General features: G+C 50.1%; 1 protein-coding gene across 4 annotated transcripts in view; it reads right to left on the bottom strand.

Annotated features, from left to right (window-relative positions):
* PODXL (podocalyxin like) overlaps positions 1-17,721 on the bottom strand; it is a 46,204-nt gene that overhangs the window by 3,235 nt on the left and 25,248 nt on the right. For 2 of the 4 annotated variants that reach the window (XM_014271418.3, XM_074538680.1), the window contains exons 2-8: positions 12,694-13,530; positions 9,654-9,811; positions 9,103-9,168; positions 2,997-3,153; positions 2,167-2,228; positions 1,907-2,071; positions 154-210 (exon numbers count right to left, since the gene is read on the bottom strand). In XM_014271418.3, coding sequence (XP_014126893.2) covers positions 154-210; positions 1,907-2,071; positions 2,167-2,228; positions 2,997-3,153; positions 9,103-9,168; positions 9,654-9,811; positions 12,694-13,530 — 1,502 coding nt within the window. The remainder of the gene's footprint in view (positions 1-153; positions 211-1,906; positions 2,072-2,166; positions 2,229-2,996; positions 3,154-9,102; positions 9,169-9,653; positions 9,812-12,693; positions 13,531-17,721) is intronic. The other 2 variants (XM_074538681.1, XM_074538682.1) reach the window with 1 other exon arrangement.

The raw sequence follows: 17,721 nt of genomic DNA, 5'->3' as shown, positions 1-17,721 counted from the left end.
GGCACCTTCCAGCCATGCAGCAAGGGGAAAGGGGCTGTAAAGCTGGGCTTTAGTCCTGTTAAAAGCTCCTGGGCCCTACCAAGCACTGGAGGTGAGAGCTGGGGGTGTTACGGATGCGGCGCCCGCCCCTCCGATCCCTGTGTTGGAACTCACATTAAAGATCAGAGCCACATGTCCATCATCAAACCCGGGGACATCAGGGTGGATGTTCTGGGTATTTCCAAGATAAAACAACAGGGAGGGAGGTGGAGGGCGAGGAGGGTTGGAGAGAAAAAAAAAATAAAATAGGAAAAAAAAAAAACTTTCAAGTCATTTTTGGAAACGAAACAGAAAGAGAACAAAAGAAACCACCCAAAAACAAAGGCAGGAAGGAGGAATGTGTTTGATTTTTGGAAATAGCATCCCTTGCTTTGATTTTGCTATTTTATCCTGTGTCTGGTGGGAATTTACCTCTGGAACATCCAAGTTGGACTGGTACCTATTCCTCTGCACCAGGTTATTTTAGGGACACGTGTTCCCATCACTAGAAATACCCTATTTCTACCTGTTTTCTGAACAACATAGGACATGTTATGCTGCCATGTTTCCACGCCAGCCAGGGAGATTTCATGCAAGGGCTGATGAAACCCTGGAAGCTCCAAGAGGACCACAGTGCAGGTCAAATATTTATTGAGGTCTTGCCTCTTCCCCTATTTCTTCCCCAAAAATCAAGCCTGGTAAGTACAAACAAGTCCAACAGGGGCATTAATTTGCTCTTCCCTCCCTCCTGTGTTCACCTACCTGGCACTGTAAATATTTAAAGCTTTATCCCTTGTTTTCCTGTGCTTCAGAGGTTGGAATCGCTGAGAAAGGATGAGCTGGTCCAGAGGAAAGTGATTTGAGGTAGGAGTGAAGTAGGTTTGCTTCTCCTTCGGGAGGGTGATTTACCCTGATTGCATAATCTGATTTCATAATTATCTGTTTCTGTCTGCCCTAGAGCTAAATCCTCAGGAACAGCAGCTGGAACCAGTGCAAACCTCAGTGCCCCAGGGTGTGGGAATGGCCAGTCCTTGCAGGTGAATGCTACACTAAAATCACCTAGGATTGCTTCCTGAGATAAAAATCACATTATTTTCTCTTTCTGTGTTGGTTCTTCCTTAAATCCTGCTGCTGCTGCTCTGAAATTTGGCCCTGGCCCAGCTCTTGCAAAGGCTGAGCCCTGCAGTGTTGATGCCCCTCCTGCTGACACCCTCCTTCTTCTCTGCACACAGCCTGGGGCTCCCTGGCACCCACCCCAGCTCCACTACTTGTAAAAGTATTTCAAGAAAATTTTTTGAGGTCTACACAGAATCACAGAATTTCTAGGTTGGAAGAGACCTTTAAGATCATTGAGTCCAACCGATGTTCTAACACCTCAACTAGATCATGGCACCAAGTGCCACGTCCGGTCTTTTTTTAAACACATCGAGGGATGGTGACTCCACCACCTCCCTGGGTAGATCATTCCAGTATTTGACCACTCTTTCTGTGAAAAACTTCCTCCTTAATTCTAGCTTGTATCTCCCTTGGCGCAGCTTGAGGCTGTGTCCTCTTGTTCTGTCTGTTGTTGCCTGGAGAAAGAGTCCGACCCCCAGCTCACCACAGCCACCCTTCAGGAAGCTGAAGAGAGTGATAAGGTCACCTCTGAGTCTCCTTTTCTCCAGGCTGAACAACCCCAGCTCCCTTGGTTTTTCCCCAGCTTGTTTTTGGAATGGGGTTTTGGATTGAGAAAGCCTTTCTTGTCAAAATTGCAACCCAGGGTGGTACCCACTGGGCAAACCAGGTCTCTACCAGCAGAGACAGCAACACTGATGATCCTCATCTCCTGAAGATGCTTCTGGGATGGAAAAGGTGTTGGCATACCTGTCCCACCCTCCTGCCTCCTTACCTGGTCCTTCTTTTGGGAGAGGCGCTGGTGGCAGCCGTAGATGGCCGCAACGAGCAGCAGAGACCCGGCCAGGGTGATGATGGTGATGATCAGGGGCGTGCTGAACTCATCCTTGATGGTCATGTCCTCCACCATCTTGTCAGAGGTGACGTTGACGATGCCAAGCTGCCACGGAAGGGACAGGTCAGGCTCCTGTGCCACCCACCCACCACTGAGGAACACCCCTGGGGCAGCTGTGCTGTGACCAGGGACCCACTCACCTCCTCTAACCTTTCCTTCTTCTCCATCAGCCCCATGAGGACCTCTCCAGAATCCAGGGGAGCTGGGGGAAGAAAAAGGCTTCAGTGAGCACAAGGTGTGGACAGGGGACAGGTTGTTCCACCATCCCCTTGTCAGAGGAGTGACCCAGTTTCTGGAGGAGGGGGATGAAGATGTGTGGGGATGAAGCCAATCCTTGTAGGTGCTTCACAGCCAGACCAGGAGCCAGGATCTCTTGTGGAAGTAGGACAGCCCCAGAGCCTCCAGGCCCCACTATCCATCTCCAGTGGATGATTTACATACCCAGTGAGGGGCTGTACCTGTCTCCTCAAGGATTAGTCTCCACTGCCTGGGTGATTTCCCTGAGGTTGGATGTGGAGTTTGGATCACCCACCCAGCTCCTGCTCTGATGATGAGTAAGAGCAGATGGAGCCCAGGCCTTCCTCCCCCTCATGCTATGGCAGCAGGATGTCTCCATCTCCCAGGCACCCTGATCCTAAAGCAATGTTTGAGCACACCCAGGCTGAGCTGACATGGACGAGAACCTCCTCTCTGTGGTCTTTGGAGAAGGATTTAAACTGGGCACCCAGTTTTAACCACCTGGGAAGAATTCTTCCTCCTGGAGACTGAGGAACATGGATGGACATGAATCAACATGGCAGAGGGATCTGGTGCATTCCTTGGGGTGCAAAGCTCATTTCTGGGGTTGTTCCTCTCCCAAACCACTGGGATGGGACAGAACAGAGCCCTTGGGCCAAGCTCTAGTAGATGTGAGGGCTCTGCCAGGCCTCCAGCATGGGGTCCCCAGTGCCAGAGATGGGATCATACTCACAGTGCAGGACCACCCGCACGGCCCAGTGGCGGGAGGGTCTCTCACAGGCCGTCAGTATCACTGTGCACCAGTCCCTGCTGGCATCAAACCCCTGCTGGGCTGTGGAGCAGAAGCTCTCAAAGAAGGAGTTGTTCTTGCTGGCAGCCATCCACTCATCCTGTGGTGACAATAAGAGTCAGCACTGCTCCCCCATCCAGAGACTGCCCAGGATCACCCCAACCCACTGCCAGGGGTGCAGGATGTCCCATCCTTATAGAATGACCCCTTTAACACTGGATGTGCCTCTCCATGCCATGGTTTGGTTGTCGCAGACATCTTTTATGAAAAAATCCTTTCCTTAGGATTTTTCCTCCTGAGAAGCTGGGAAGCCTCAGGAACAAAATGTAAACAATGGTTATCTGCTGCTGTGGAATGCAACAGGTGCATCTGTGATTGGCCCATGTTGGTTGTTTCTAATTAATGGCCAATCACAGCCCAGCTGGCTCGGACAGAGAGCTGAGACAGAACTTTTGTTATTATTCTTTCCTATTCTATTCTTAGCTAGCCTTCTGATGAAATCCTTTCTTCTATTCTTTTAGTGTAGTTTTAATGTAATATATATCATAAAATAATAAATCAGCCTTCTGAAACATGGAGTCAGATCCTCGTATCTTCCCTCAACCTGAGACCCCTGTGAACACGGTCACAGTTTGGTGGACAAGGTGCTGTTGGGTCATAGGTTGGACATCCATAGGTGATCTCAGAGGTCTTTTCCAACCACATGGATTCTGTGATCTCCCCTCCTCCCTTGTGCACTGCTCGGCTGCCGCCGGGCCTCCAGGGAACAGGAAAGGTTTAAAAGGAGTTTCTTTACAAGGAGCCGAGCTCTTGGCTGCCGTTCCTCACCGGGGCCCTGCACCAGCCTTATCTGTGAGCTGCAGCTTTTGGTGTTCCAGGAATAGCAGGTCCCTGAGGGAAGCGGGGTGGGCGGGCTGGGGAGGCCAGGGGGCCACAGCGGGAGCAGGGCAGGGCTGTGCAGCCCCACAGTTCCCCATCTCCAGCCTTTCTGGCCTCTGTCCCCACCAACACAGCTGCCTGTCCTGCCCAAAACTTCCCCACAGCTCTGCAAGGAAGAGCAAGAGAGCGTGTCTTGCTTTTGGGTGGAATCACAGAATGAATCACGGAGTGGTTTGGGTTAGAAAACCCAAAGAGGGACCCAAGAGACCCAAAACATAATCCAGTTCCTCTCCCTGCCATGGGCAGGGACACCTCCCACAGACCAGATTGCTCTAAGCCCCTCCAACCTGGCCTTCAACACATCCAGGGATGGGAAACCACAGTTTCTCTGGGCAAACCAAAGCATCCCTGGAGAGGTGGGAGAGGGGTGGATGGAGCCCACGCTCCCTCTGGGGTGTTCCTGTTTTTTTACTCGATGCTTTGTAGCATCTGGGAGCTCAATAAGGTGCTCACCCTCCTGCCTGCACAGATCCTGACGTGTGGATGTGGCACTTAGGGATACGGGTTAGGGGTGGATTTGGCAGTGCTGCATTAATGGTTGAAATTGATGATCTTAGCAGGCTTTTCCAACCTAAATCCTTCCATGATTCTGTGCAGAGGGGTCCTATGTGAGAGATGCTGTATTTACAGCTCCTGCGTGCACAAGTCTTTTATGACACAGGTGATCCTGTGTGTAAAAGTCCTTGATCCCTGCTGAAATGAGGTGGGAAAGGCTCTGCTCCTGCCTGCTCCATCACCCCAACCCTTCCCCTCCCATCCCAACACCCCTGGTGGCTGGGACACTGCAGGGATGGGAGCTGCCGGGCCCAGGGACGCACGTAATCTCACCCCATCTTATCTAAATATTTGGGAAGCAGCAGTGGAGACAGGATGCACTTGCCGGGACGGAAGGCTGGCCCCGGGTACAGAGCTCAACATCGGGAGGCCCTGGCTGTCCCTGGGAGCTGCCACTGTCCCTTGCCTGTCCCTGGGAGCGGCCACTGTCCCCTGCCTGTCCCTGGGAGCTGCCACTGTCCCTTGCCTGTCCTTTAGCTTTGCACCGGGACAACCTCCCCAGGGCCCCTCTGTGGGGTCCCATTTCCATCCCTGGGAAAAGAGCTGGATGGGAAATGTGCCCCAGCCCGAGGGCAGCATTCCCTGCGAAGCTGCTCCCCAGCAGGACAGGGAGGAGGGGGCTGCAGCTCGGTGCTTTTATCACATCTGGACGCTGGGTTGTGCTCCTACGCTTGGAATGTCCCTGAGATTTACCAGTCCCTGTCTGTGCAGCATTTTCTGCTTGGCAGAGGAAGGAAAAGCCTCTGCTGCCTCCCTGCATCCTCTTTTCCCTGGTTTTACCACAGCTCTGCTTTTCCCCAGCCTTCAATAACCTGTTAATTCCCCTACCACCCCATGGGGGATAAAAGAAGATCACTTTGTGGGCGTGGAGGGAAATGGGATGCAAGGCTAAAACCTCGCTGAGGTTTTTGCCACTACAGAGGCAGCTGGTGAGCAGTGCCTGAAGCCCTTTGGAGGGTGAACTGGAGGGATTTGCCCTTTTCAGGGGCAGGGTGAGGCGCTGGGCCGGCAGGGATGCCCTGGCAGCTCCCCCTGCGCCGCCTGCATTCCTTGGCCAGAGTTGACAGGAGCTGCCGAGCAGCTCGGATCCGGTTCCCACACTGGCGGGGACCTAAAACCAACATCCCCGAATGAGGTAACAGCACTTGAGTCAACAAACCACCCCGCCAGCTGCACGGGCTGAGGGGGGAACACGGCCCTGCTCGGTCAGGGAGTCCCTCTGCCTGCTCCAGAGACAGTCCTGTGTCATCCCCGGACCAGTGGGTGTCACACAGCAATTCCAGTGGGTGTCACACAGCAATTCCAGCGGGCTCCAGTGGTCCTGCTGTGGTTTTTGCAGGTTCTGGTACTCCCCAGCTCATCACTGACTCAGCTCCTTGCCCAGGTGAGGGAAACGATGGAGGAGGAGCACCTGGGAGATGGACATGGGGTTGTGTGGCTGAACCACACACCACAAACTTACTCTAATATTAACAAAACCACAATGGGATGACACAACTTCTTAAAGATTATATTTCCAGTTGGTGACTACCTAAAGTGACGACCAGCATTTTGTTTTATTCTTTGCAGAATTCTGGTTATTTCTTTCTCCAGGTTACACCAACCACCTCTGTCATCGTCACTTCTTGCTTCACCTAACTCATTTTGGTGTTGGGATGAGGAGCAGAGCATCCATCCATCCATCCATCTGTCCATCAATCCATCCATCTGTCCGTCAATCCATCCATCCATCCATCCATCCATCCATCCATCCATCCATCCATCCCTTCCTTCCAAGGCAGGAAAAACCCAACTGAAAATGCATTTGTGAGCCAGATCTCAGAAGAAATCATCCTCCAGAATGTAAAGTATTGAGCTAATAAGCCTTATTAAAGAACTCATCAAGATCCTGCTGTAATTAAGGGAAGGAGAAGGAGAAGGTGGGGGAACATGGACCAACCTGCTCAGCATTGGTTCAAAGCATCACCTGAAGGGGAAGGATGCAGGGAAACACCAGCCTGTGAAACACCTCCAGTCCACAAAGTGGTACCAGCTCAATATTTGACTTTTTTTTTTTTTAAAGGATTTCTAGTTTGAGTTCCTTGTTTTCTGGAGAAAGTGAGGTGTGATGGGGTGAAAAGCTGCAGTTCCTGGGTTCAGTCCCAGCTGTTTTCTGGGGTCCCCCCATTACTGGTGCTGCCCCACCAGCCCAGCTGTGAATGGGGTGGGTGTCTCTGCACTGTCCTCTCCCTTTCCCTGTGTGATCCAGACGTGTCCCCCACCACTGGTCCCCCCACACAGCCCTGGCTTCTTGCTGGATCTGAATTTTTAGTACAATGCACCCCGACTCTGGCTTGTTCCTGGAGCAGGGTTGGAGCTGTTTCTGGAACACTTCTTACAGCACACACTTTCCTGTTTTCCCACGGGCTGTGAAACACAGAGGATTTTTTCACTTTGCTGTCAGGATTTGGCTACAGACGTGTTTACCAGGCCTACAAAGCAGGGAAACCAGATAGTGCCATTTCTCTGTTATCTGCTCAGCTTGGGAGGCACAAAATGGGCTGTGATTTTCAGGAATACAACGAGTGGAAAGTTAAGGGCAAGCTGGGGGGGGAGGTTCTTGGGCAGCCAAGGAGGGTGATGGGATGGGAGGATGCAGCCCTGCAGCCTTTCTGTGGCTGTTTTGGGATGTAATTGGCATTTTGTGCTAACAATGCTCTGGCTTGTTATTACACCCAGAAGAATCAAAGGGAAGCAGGGTGGGAGACTCCCTGGCTCTCCAGCTCCAATGCTCCATGGCCCTGGAGCAGGCTGTGATGCCAAGATATGGTTTCTGCCCATTCCTCAGCTCGCTGGTGCTTCCCAGCCTCACCATCCCTGCTTCCAAAATTCTTCCAGGATAACTCCATGGGAAGGACAGCAGCTCTGGAACATCACTGTGCCCAGAAGGAGAGGGGAAGCTTTAAACACCAGCCTGGTCCTAAATCCCTTTAGGCTCCAAAATTGGATTTTGTCAATCTGGTTGAATAATTTTATATATTCAGTAAAAAATTTGATGAGAAGATTTTCCAGCATGAACCTGCAGCGGTGTCCAGACATTACATGGGGAAAGGGATGGTCTGAGAAGAGAAATAAGGCCCCTCCTTGGAATCATCCTCAGCATTCAGAGCATCACTAAGGACATCAGCACTACTGCAGGTGTGTGGGCAAGGAGCATTTACACCTAGAGTAGGAAGGTGACAACAGACAGCAGGCAGGTGCTTTCCCTCCTCCAGGAGCACAGTGCATGATGCTGGGAGGTCCAAGCCCTGTCCAGGGCTGCCAGGCAGGGCCATCCCAGACACAGGGAATTTCAAAAGCTGCTGTGCTCAGGAATTGCATTCACAATGTGTCTGGAGGGGTTTTGTGAACACTTCACTTGGAGAGCCCCTTCCAACTTGGCTGATTCTGTGATACACTTAGGAGTAACAGGACAAAGGGGAGCAGTTTTAAATCAAAAGAGGAGAGATTTAGATTAGATATTAGGAAGAAATTGTTTACTGTGAGGATGGTGAGACACTGGAGCAGGTTGCCCAGAGAAGCTGTGGCTGCCCCATCCTCGGAAGTGTCCAAGGCCAGGCTGGACAGAGCTTAGAGCAACCTGGTCTGGTGGAAGGTGTCCCTGCCCATGGCACAGGCTGTGAGAAGGTCCCTGAAGTGCCAATTTTACACTGCTTACACTGCCAGAAACCAGAGCATTATCATGCCAAACCCCATCCCTGAGCCCTACCCACACTGTCAGGACCTCACCAGTGTCAGGTCACTCTGTAAGGACCTCCCCAGCCATTTTCTGGTGTCTCTTCCTCTGTATCACCAACTTCAAACTTCTTCCTATTTGGAACTTGTCAGCACAGTGCATCTTCCCTGTGAGATTGCAAGAATCTCACAGTTTCCACCAGAACCATTCTGGTCCTGGTGTGTGGTCCTAAATTGGGCTTCCCTGCTCCCAGCCTTCCCACCACATTTTACTGCTCCCTGGTCTTGCAAAGGGTCAGAAACCAGTGAAATGGAGTTTTTTCCCTCTCATTTAAGGGTTCTATGAGGACACTGAGGAGCACAGTGAGTCCCAAACTCCAGTTTCCTCTGCTTCCCAGCTGCTCTGCAGTTGGATGCCACCCTAGCCCAGTGTGAGGTACAAGATCTCACAAGTGCACAGTAACTGTAGAGGAACACCTCAATTTTTTGTTGGGTTTTGGGACAAAATTTCAATCCCTCAGCTTAGGGAAAAAGCTTTCCTGCTAGCATAGGGAAAGATTTACCCTTTAAAATTTTCCATTTGTCTTTTTGTAAGATCTGGGTGGGCTCAGCTGATCCTTCTACTTGGAGAAGGCAATACTGGCCTCTTGTTCTCCTGCCACATCCCCCACTGGTAACACTGCTGAACGTGGGCTTGCATTCAGCATTTTACATTGGTGGCACCTTTGATGAAATTCCCTCTTTTCTGAGCATTTTCTCACATCCTCAGAGCACCACAGGTTGAAATCTGAACCTCCAACAGCTGCTAATTCTCCATGGAAGCCAAAAAGGTGATACTTACACAGGTTCTGGGTTCTTTCAGGTGGATGGTGGGCCTGGTATGTTGCACCTCTTCTCTACAGATGAGCTGGAAAGGCAGAAAAAAACCAGCACTAAGTGGTGGACAAAGGTTGGAAGGAGAGTTGGTCACCAATCCAACAGCCCATCATTTGTTTCCTGGGAAAAGAGCCTGACCCCTCCTGGCTGCACTTTCCTGGGAGTTGTAGAGCTCCAGAAGGTCCCTCTTGAGTCTCCTTTTCCTCAGGCTGAGCCCTCCCAGCTCCCTCAGCTGCTCCTGGTGCCCCAGACCCCTTCCCTGCTCCCCTTCATTTCCATCCTCATTGTCCCTTCTCTTGAAAGCTCCAGGACAAAGGGATGGGAGTAAATGACCTCTAAAGGTCCTTTCCACCCCAAACAGTTCTGGGATTCTGCAACCTGGAATTGCTTTTCTGGCAGATTTTCACTCTCTCTGACACAGAAACAGCGGGAAGAGCCGCAGACCCCGTGCACACGTGGGATGGAGCTGAATTAACACCCCTGAGAGGTGCCCACCTCCCCATGTGGTGCTGTTACCTCGTTTGAGGAAGAGATGTTGGGCTGTGGGTGGCCAGAGGTGCAGCTCTCTGCCTGGTCTGTGTGGTCCCCCGGGGCTGCAGGCTGGGCACTGGCAGGGGTCCAGGAGGCACTGCTGGGTTTGGTTGATGCAGGTCCAGAGTCCTGGGTGCTCTGGTCTGGCTCCCCAGTATGCACCAAAAGAACAAGCAGACAGACACTGACACAGTATAGAGGATACAGCTGGCACAGCCCTGTTAACAATCACCTCAAAATCACTTTTCATCTCTAGTTCTACCATGAAGCTCATTCTGCTGGAGAGGCTTGATTCCTTCTTTAATTTTATTTATTTTTTTATTTAACTTTGATATGGAAAGAATCTGATTACTGATTTTATTTTCTGCTGCTGAAACCTGCCACAGAGGAACCAAAGGCCATTGGATGGCTGTTGCAGACATCTTTTGATGAAAATCCTTTTCTTAAGATTTTTTCCTTCTGAGAAGCAGAGAGGCCTCAGAAACAAAATGTAAACAATGATTATCTGCTGCTGTGGAATGCAACAGGTGCATCTGTGATTGGTCTCATGTTTGGAATTAATGGCCAATCATGGCAGAGCTGGCTCTCTGTCTGAGCCACAAACCTTTGTTGATTCTTTCTTTTCTATTCTTAGCTTAGCTAGCCTTCCGAGATGAAACCTTTCCTTCTATTCTTTTAGTGTAGTTTTAATGTAATATATATCATAAAATAATAAATCAGCCTTCTGAAACATGGAGTCAAATCTACATCTCTTCCCTCATCCCAAGACCCCTGTGACCACCGTCACAGATGGCTGTGTGTGGGTAGTTGGGTAATCACTGAGAAGTGTGGGGTCACCTTCCTTTCACTTTATGTGGGGTGTCTTCCATGGAGATTTCCTCAACAGGCACAGACCTGGATCTGCCACGGCTGGGAGGGGATGTGATGCCATAACCTCTGCTGACTGCACCTCCATGGAAAAATTCCAAGGGGACAAGCTTAGGAGTAGTGCCTGGTTCTGCAGGAGATAGCCTGGTGTGTCCTGCCTGGTATTCCAAGTCCCAGATCTGCCAGCCCCATTCAGGTGTCTCTGATACCTGAGCTCACCTCTGAGGACTTGGTTATGCTCTGAATCATCTTAGAATTATTTGTGCAGTGGGAGCAGGGCAAGGAGCACAGCAGCCTCCTGCCTCCCCAGATCCCTTTGAAGACATGGATCTTCATCCTTGGCTTACTAATTGATCCTTAAGTGGTGACAAAGAGAATTAAAATGCCACAGGACGTTCACAGCCTGTCTGCTCTTGGGACTCCTACCTCTTCTACAGTAAAAATGAGGGATATTTCTCTCCCAGACACATTCTGAAGGCTCCAGGAGAGAATTAATTCCAAAGCCATCTGTTTCTCGTGAATTCTGCCAGCTATTTATTAAATATAAAAAGGTTTTTAGACCTCTTCAGGCTTAAATGCTTGAGGCCCAATTTGAATTAACATAATTTTATATATGATCCTTCAGTGGAGAACAGTCCTGTGGAGCAGGAGGGGAAAGAAAGGAAAAAGAAACATCCTTCATGGATATTTTCACCTCATTCCTGCCCACACAAGAAAACATGACTTGGAGGAAGCCAGTGAAGATGGCCTTGCAATAAAACCTTGGTCCATTCAGTGGTGCCAACAGCTGAGAGGCTGAGGGGGATGGAGATGGTTTTTGAGTGGCTTCTGTATTCCAGGTAACTGGAAATTGGGTCAAGAAGAGCATTTTCCAGGGGAAGATAATGAAGGGCTCCAGTGTGATCACAGCTTTTATTCAGAGCCAGATGTGAGCTGAGCCCACAATCCCAGCCAAGTCTGGAAGGCCCCATGGAGCCCTCACAGGGTCTGTGGATTCCCTGTGAATGCTAGCAGACAAAATGCCAGATTGGGAGGCTGAACCAGACCAAATGCCAGTTTGGGAAGCTGAACCAGACCAAATACCAGTTTGGGAGGCTGAACTGTGCCTCACCAGGACACCCAGGAGCTACCATGACTGTAAAACTCTAGAGGTCAGAGAAAACACCTTGCTGGTGTTCAGCAAGGCCCTAAACATCACGTGGACACTCCTACTGCTGCCTAGACAGCAGCCAGCAGCCAACGCCCTCCCGCAGCACTGATGGACGTCCTACCAAAGTCAGACTCCTCAGGGCTTGTAAACTCAGATTTTAGCCACAAAATCTCCTTAGTCATCTAAAGCTCATTTTCTGTGCATGCCCAGACAGCCTTGCCTAAGCTGTCAGCTGCACCAGGGATCTCCCAGGGGCAGCATTGTGGGGGCTGTCACACTGCTTCCCCAATTCTCCTGCCTCAATCCCTAACCCATCCCCACTGCTCCTGTTCCCCATCACTGGAGATCGAGCCACTGCAGCTGATGGTGCTTCAGGCACCATTTGGTCCATCCAAAAGCCAATGCCTGTACTTTGCCACGTAGTTCATTCCTTGGATTTCACTGCCTGCATTAACTCGACCTCCACCGAGGACAACTGTCACAGACATCTTTTATGGAAAATCCTTTCCTTAGGATTTTTGCTCCTGAGAAGCTGGGAGGCCTCAGGAACAAAATGTAAGCAATGATTATCTGCTGCTGTGGAATGCAACAGGTGCATCTGTGATTGGTCTCATGGGGTTGTTTCTAATTAATAGCCAATCACAGCCCAGCTGGCTCAGACAGAGAGCCTTTGTTATCATTCTTTCCTATTCTATTCTTAGCTAGCCTTCTGATGAAATCCTTTTGTCTATTCTTTTAGTATAGTTTTAATGTAATATAATCATAAAATAATAAATCAGCCTTCTGAAACATGGAGTCAGATCCTCATATCTTCCCCAATCCAAGAACCCCTGTGAACACCGTCACAGACAACAGTGCTTGTCACCCAGACAACCGTGGTGGAAAGGCCTAAAATGGGACAAGGTGGTGACAGCCCGTAATGGCAGGAGGTGCTTTGGTAGCCAGAGGGAGAGAAAACACAAAAAGGCCTCCCCAGCACAAGAAACCAAGGTTCCTGTCCCCTGTTACCTGCCCCAGGAGCTGTCATGGTGGTTGCATCTGGGACTGTGTCTTTGCTGCCATTTTGCGACATCGGAGTGGTGGTTGGGGACAGGGATCCAGTTGGAGGGGTAACAATTTTGGTGCTTCCAGGACTGGTGGAAGGGATTGGTCCCTGGGCTGGAAAACTGGAAGAAGGAGTAGGCTCCTTGGTGGCACATGGTGGAGGAGTGATAGCACACTCCTTGGAGCTTTGGGAAGAGTCAGTCCTCGGCACTGTGGTGCTCATAGTGGTATTAGGTTTAGGATCCTGATCCATAGGCTGCTTTCCCTGAGACTCTGTGGTGGCAGTGGATGTGCCAACAGCCACTGTAGCTCCTTGTGAACTGGTTGCATGAGTGATGACGACAGATTGTGTAGCAGTGGTGGTGCCTGAGCTTCCCGAACTGGCTGTAGTACCAGGCTGCTGTTGACCAGTGGGGCTTGTAGCAGGGCTGATTTTGGGGCTATGGGTGCTCTGTGCGGGGCTGTCCTGCCTAGACGTGCTGGCTGAAGGGGAGGCAGCAGGCAATGGGGTCCCTGATGCTGTGAGGGTGGCCCCTGCCACCGGGGCAGGAGATGCAGTAGTGGGGGATGGAGCCACTCCCGGGTTGGTTATGGTGGTGGTGGTGATGCTTTGAGCAAGGGTGGTTGTTGGCACAGAGGTCTGAATCGTGACAGTGGTGGTGGGTTTGAGTGTGATAGCTCTTGGTGTAGTGCTGGCTGGTGTGATCTCTCTTGGGCCTGTAGGCTGGGTCGTCGTGGTGGCTTCTGAAGCTTTTGTGGTCGTGGCTTGTCCTAGGTCTGCAGTATCCTGAGAGCTGACATCTGGGAAAAGAGAAAACACCAAAGTCAATGCTGAACTAAGGAAACTGCCCTTGGTTTCCCCTCAGAACATGTATCTGTAGAAGTAAACACTGGTATAAACCATGAGTCATTCCCTCAGGGCTTGCCTCGTGCTCTCCAAAGTCATATCAAATTCCATGTTCTGGTGTCACTGTGTCCTGCAGGAAATACAGCAGAGAAGGACAAGAGGAACCTCCAAACACAGTCAAACTAGCAGGACTTTAGAGCAAGAGCAGGAGGACAAGGCCTGCTGGGTCTCAGGACAGGTCTCCCTTCCATGGAAAGCCCTGCAAGTGGTTCCCAAAATAAAGCCCTTGTAAGGGGAAGCCAAGGGGTGCACTGACTGAAAGTGTCCATCCCTGCTAGGAGGGTCTCCCCCATCCCTGAAGAGATAAGGTGACACAGAATCACACAGTCATTAAGGTTGGAAAACACCTCCAAGATCACGAAGCCAAATTACCTCACATTATCACATGCACAGAGATCTGTGTTTGCTTTCTGGAGAATACTTTAAACTTTCAAATGATAAAGCTGTTCCTCAGTGGGGGATGCAGCTGAAGGACAGCTCACCTGACAAGAGAGAACTCTCCCACTGCAGAGAGCTCTGCAATGTGCAGCAATGCCAAAATGGGGTATTTTCACTGCTAAACCAGTACAAAAACCTAGGTCTATTCTTCTGTTTGTAATCACTGCAGGAGCTCCATCATTGGCCACAGAGAATTTCCCTATGTGGCAATCACCAGTTCTGGGCTCTTGCTCAAATTCACCCCCGGAAAACTTTGACCAATTTTTCACCTTTCAGGAAACATGGGCTGAGCCACTTTATCCATGGATCCCTCTGGAGTCAAAGCAATGACCTGATTTGGGGAGAAAGTTCTTCCACTTGGGGACTGTGTACAAGAATTGCTATATTTAATTTTTTTTTTCCCATGAAGAATTCATATATTATTTCCAACCCTCCAAAACAGGAGTCACACTTCCAAGGATTGATTTTTAGCCTAATGCTGCTCTCCAGAAATATTCTTTGTTCCTCCATGCTGGCATGCAGGCAAAGTATCTTCTCTTTTAGAGCCTGTCTATTGACACTGATTGTGCATCAAAGATCTGATGAAGCTCAAGTTTCTGGTGGGAAAATTTAACTCCACCATGTCAGGATCTGGTCTGAGAAGGAGCTGGGGAATGGGGCTTGGGATGGGGAGGCTGCAACAAGTTTGGGTTCCTCTGGGAACTGCCTGGGGACAGAGTGGGTTTGGAGGGGGCAGAGGAGCTACAGCTGGGCCTTGCATAGGCATCCAAACAAGAAATGGAAAGGAATGGAACGGAACATAGAATATTTCAGTTGGAATGGACCTGCACTGATCAGCTCATACAACTGCCTGACCATTTCAGGGGGATCACAGTACCACAGAGTGATTTGGGTTGGAAGGGACCTCAAAGATCATCTCATTCCAAGCCCTCCTGCCATGGCAGGGACACTTTCCACCATCCCAGGGTGCTCCAAGCCCTGTCCAGCCTGGCCTTGAATGTTTCCAGGGATGGGGCAACCACAGTTTCTCTGGGCACCCTGTGCCAGGGCCTCACCACACTCCCAGACAAGAATTTCTTCCCAATATCCCATATAACCCTGCTCTCTGTCCCTTTAAAGCCATCACCCCTTGTCGTGTCACTCTGTGCCTTTGTAAAAGTTCAGATCTCCTCCCAAAACATGGTTTCCTCACCAGCCACCAAGAGCAGCCACTCCTGGAAACACAATCAAGATCTGAGTGTAACTGAAAGCAGCAGCATGAATTATTTTAGGAAACACTTGGCTGGTGAGAAAACATTTCCATTACATCTGCAGGAAAAGGGCTTTTGTGGCGATAAGTCATGTTTCCTATAGGCTGACCACTGTCTGCAGAAGAAGAGGTAAAGAAGTAAAATACCATCACAGGGTCCTGACAGATAAATCCCACCCAGGTGCTGAAGATAGAAGGGAGTTTTTATCTACCACCTCCTTATCTGTGTTATCAGTTTGTGTGGCTTGAATTATCAGTGATGGTTGCACCAAGCTGGGGAGAGAGCAGGCAACCAGTGAGCCACAAAATGGGTCTGTCCCATAAATAGGGTGTAAAAGTTTGGCAGGGGGTCTGACAACAAAAGAGGAACAAAAAAAAATGCCCTAAAGGTAGAAACAATACAAAAGAGATGTAAAGAAAGAAAGGGTTAGAAGGAAGGAAAGATGAAATCCCCCACTGCTCTCATTTCCTCTTCATGCCCCAGGCTCATCCCAGAGGGGCAGAAACTAAAGGCTCCCAACAGAGGTCAAAAAGACAATTCAATTCAATTCAGTCCAAGAGAAGGGGACAGGACCCTGCTTTGGTTCCGGGCCAGTCCTGGTGGCCAGCTGGGACCACCCCGTGATGCAAGGAACCAGGATCCCTGCCACAGCACTTTCCTGTCCCACCCTGCGGAGATACAGATAGGATTTTACCACTTTTAGCAAAAAACTGAGAGCAAAAGCCCAAAGCAAGGGGTTATTCTGCCAATGGAGAGATCTGGTGAGATCCTCCAGGCTAGTCCTGGCTGGGGTGGTAGCAGGGTCTTTTTTGGGGCACAGAGTGACACAGTCCCCCCCCCCGCAAAAAAGACTGGGAGAAGAACCAAGACTCAAGTTGGTGTCCAAAAATCTCATTAGTATTCTATCTTTCTGTCTCTCTGCATCCACTCCTAGTGTTCCTCTTCACTAAGGTCAAAAGACATTAAAAATCCATTTATTCTTCCTCATTAAGCCAGGACCAGTGATTTAAGTGGGATCAAGCATCATGGGCTGGACCTGAAGCACACCAGTGGAGAAGGGCTGTGGCTACAGAGCTACATAGGAGCAGCAACATCCATCTCCACACCCCTCCTGCAGGTTTTGGGGCACCTTTCTGTCAGCATAATTTTCCTTTTCTATCCTGCTGCATTAAATTAAACTGTGTTCTCTCTGCTGCTGCACCAGGTGCTGCTGCAGTCACGGGGCTCAATACCTTCCTGCAGCTTTATTGCTCTGAGCTTAATGTTGTTGTTTGTCCAGGGACTCTGTCTCACTGCAGCTTTAGGAAAAAATGCATTTCATTTAGAAAAATTGCCTTTTTTTTTTTTTTTAATGTCTTGCAGGTCACCACCCACAGAAGACCTGGCTTAGGCTACGCCATTGCAAACTTGATTCCAAAGCAGAAACAGCTACAGAGCAAGCACCACAGTCCCAGGAGTCACTATTTTCCTTCCACACATACTGTATCTCTTTCAAATGCCAGAAAATGGGATTTTTTTTTCAATGTCTTCCCCCCTCACTAGCCACCTGTGCCAAATTTCAGTGGTGGACCCAAGGGTAATAACTGGTAACGAGCCCCTGTTTGCCTGGGCTGGTGGCCAGTATTGCCTGACAACTGTCCCCAGCAGAAGAAATGAAAAGGATCTGGTAGAAGGAGGAGAAAAGCCCTGGTAAGAACAGCCAGACAGGACAGGATTATGTCTGGGGCCCCTTCAGCATGAAAATCACTCACAAAAGATACAGTAAGTCCTTTTGCAGGGGACAAGTGATCCCTTCATGCCGTGAGCCTGGAGATAAAAGGATTTAAGACATCTATGAGAGAGGAGGAGGATGGAGCATGGAGATCCTCCAAGCTATCATTCCCCTTACCCAGAGGAGACCCTTCCCAAAAGAAAGTCCACATGAATTTCAGCCAGAGTCCCTCACCCTGTTTTCCAGAAGGGAGAAAAAAAACCTCCTGCTTCTGACCTTCCTGGCTGCATTTGGCACACCAAGGCCGCTTTTCTGATTTCACTTTCCTGGACCGTCACCAATTCCCCATTTTACAGAAGATGAGAGCGATTTAGCAGCTACTGGGGGTATTTTGACCTGGCTGCAGTTAATCTAAAGGTTGGTCTGTGCTTCTCTTTTTGTGTCCCTCAGAAAAGCCAAAGCTCTGGGGCTGGGTGTGGGGTGGATCTGTGGGAGGAGGCCGCGAGGCCTGCAGGCACCGCGGCCAAACGGGAGGAAATGAGAGCGCTGCAAAAACATGATTTCATGTCCGGATACGTGTATCCCACAGCCAGGCCTGTGACACAGTGTGGCTGGGACAGCTGGGGACAGCCAGGAGGGGACAAAACTTTCCCTTATTGCTAATTACCCAGACGGGCTCATTTGGG

This window comes from Zonotrichia albicollis, chromosome 4, assembly GCF_047830755.1.
Source record: "Zonotrichia albicollis isolate bZonAlb1 chromosome 4, bZonAlb1.hap1, whole genome shotgun sequence".
In the NCBI taxonomy this organism is placed as follows: domain Eukaryota; kingdom Metazoa; phylum Chordata; class Aves; order Passeriformes; family Passerellidae; genus Zonotrichia; species Zonotrichia albicollis.
Note: the sequence above shows the minus strand (reverse complement) of the source record. Positions and strands in the feature narration are given on the sequence as shown.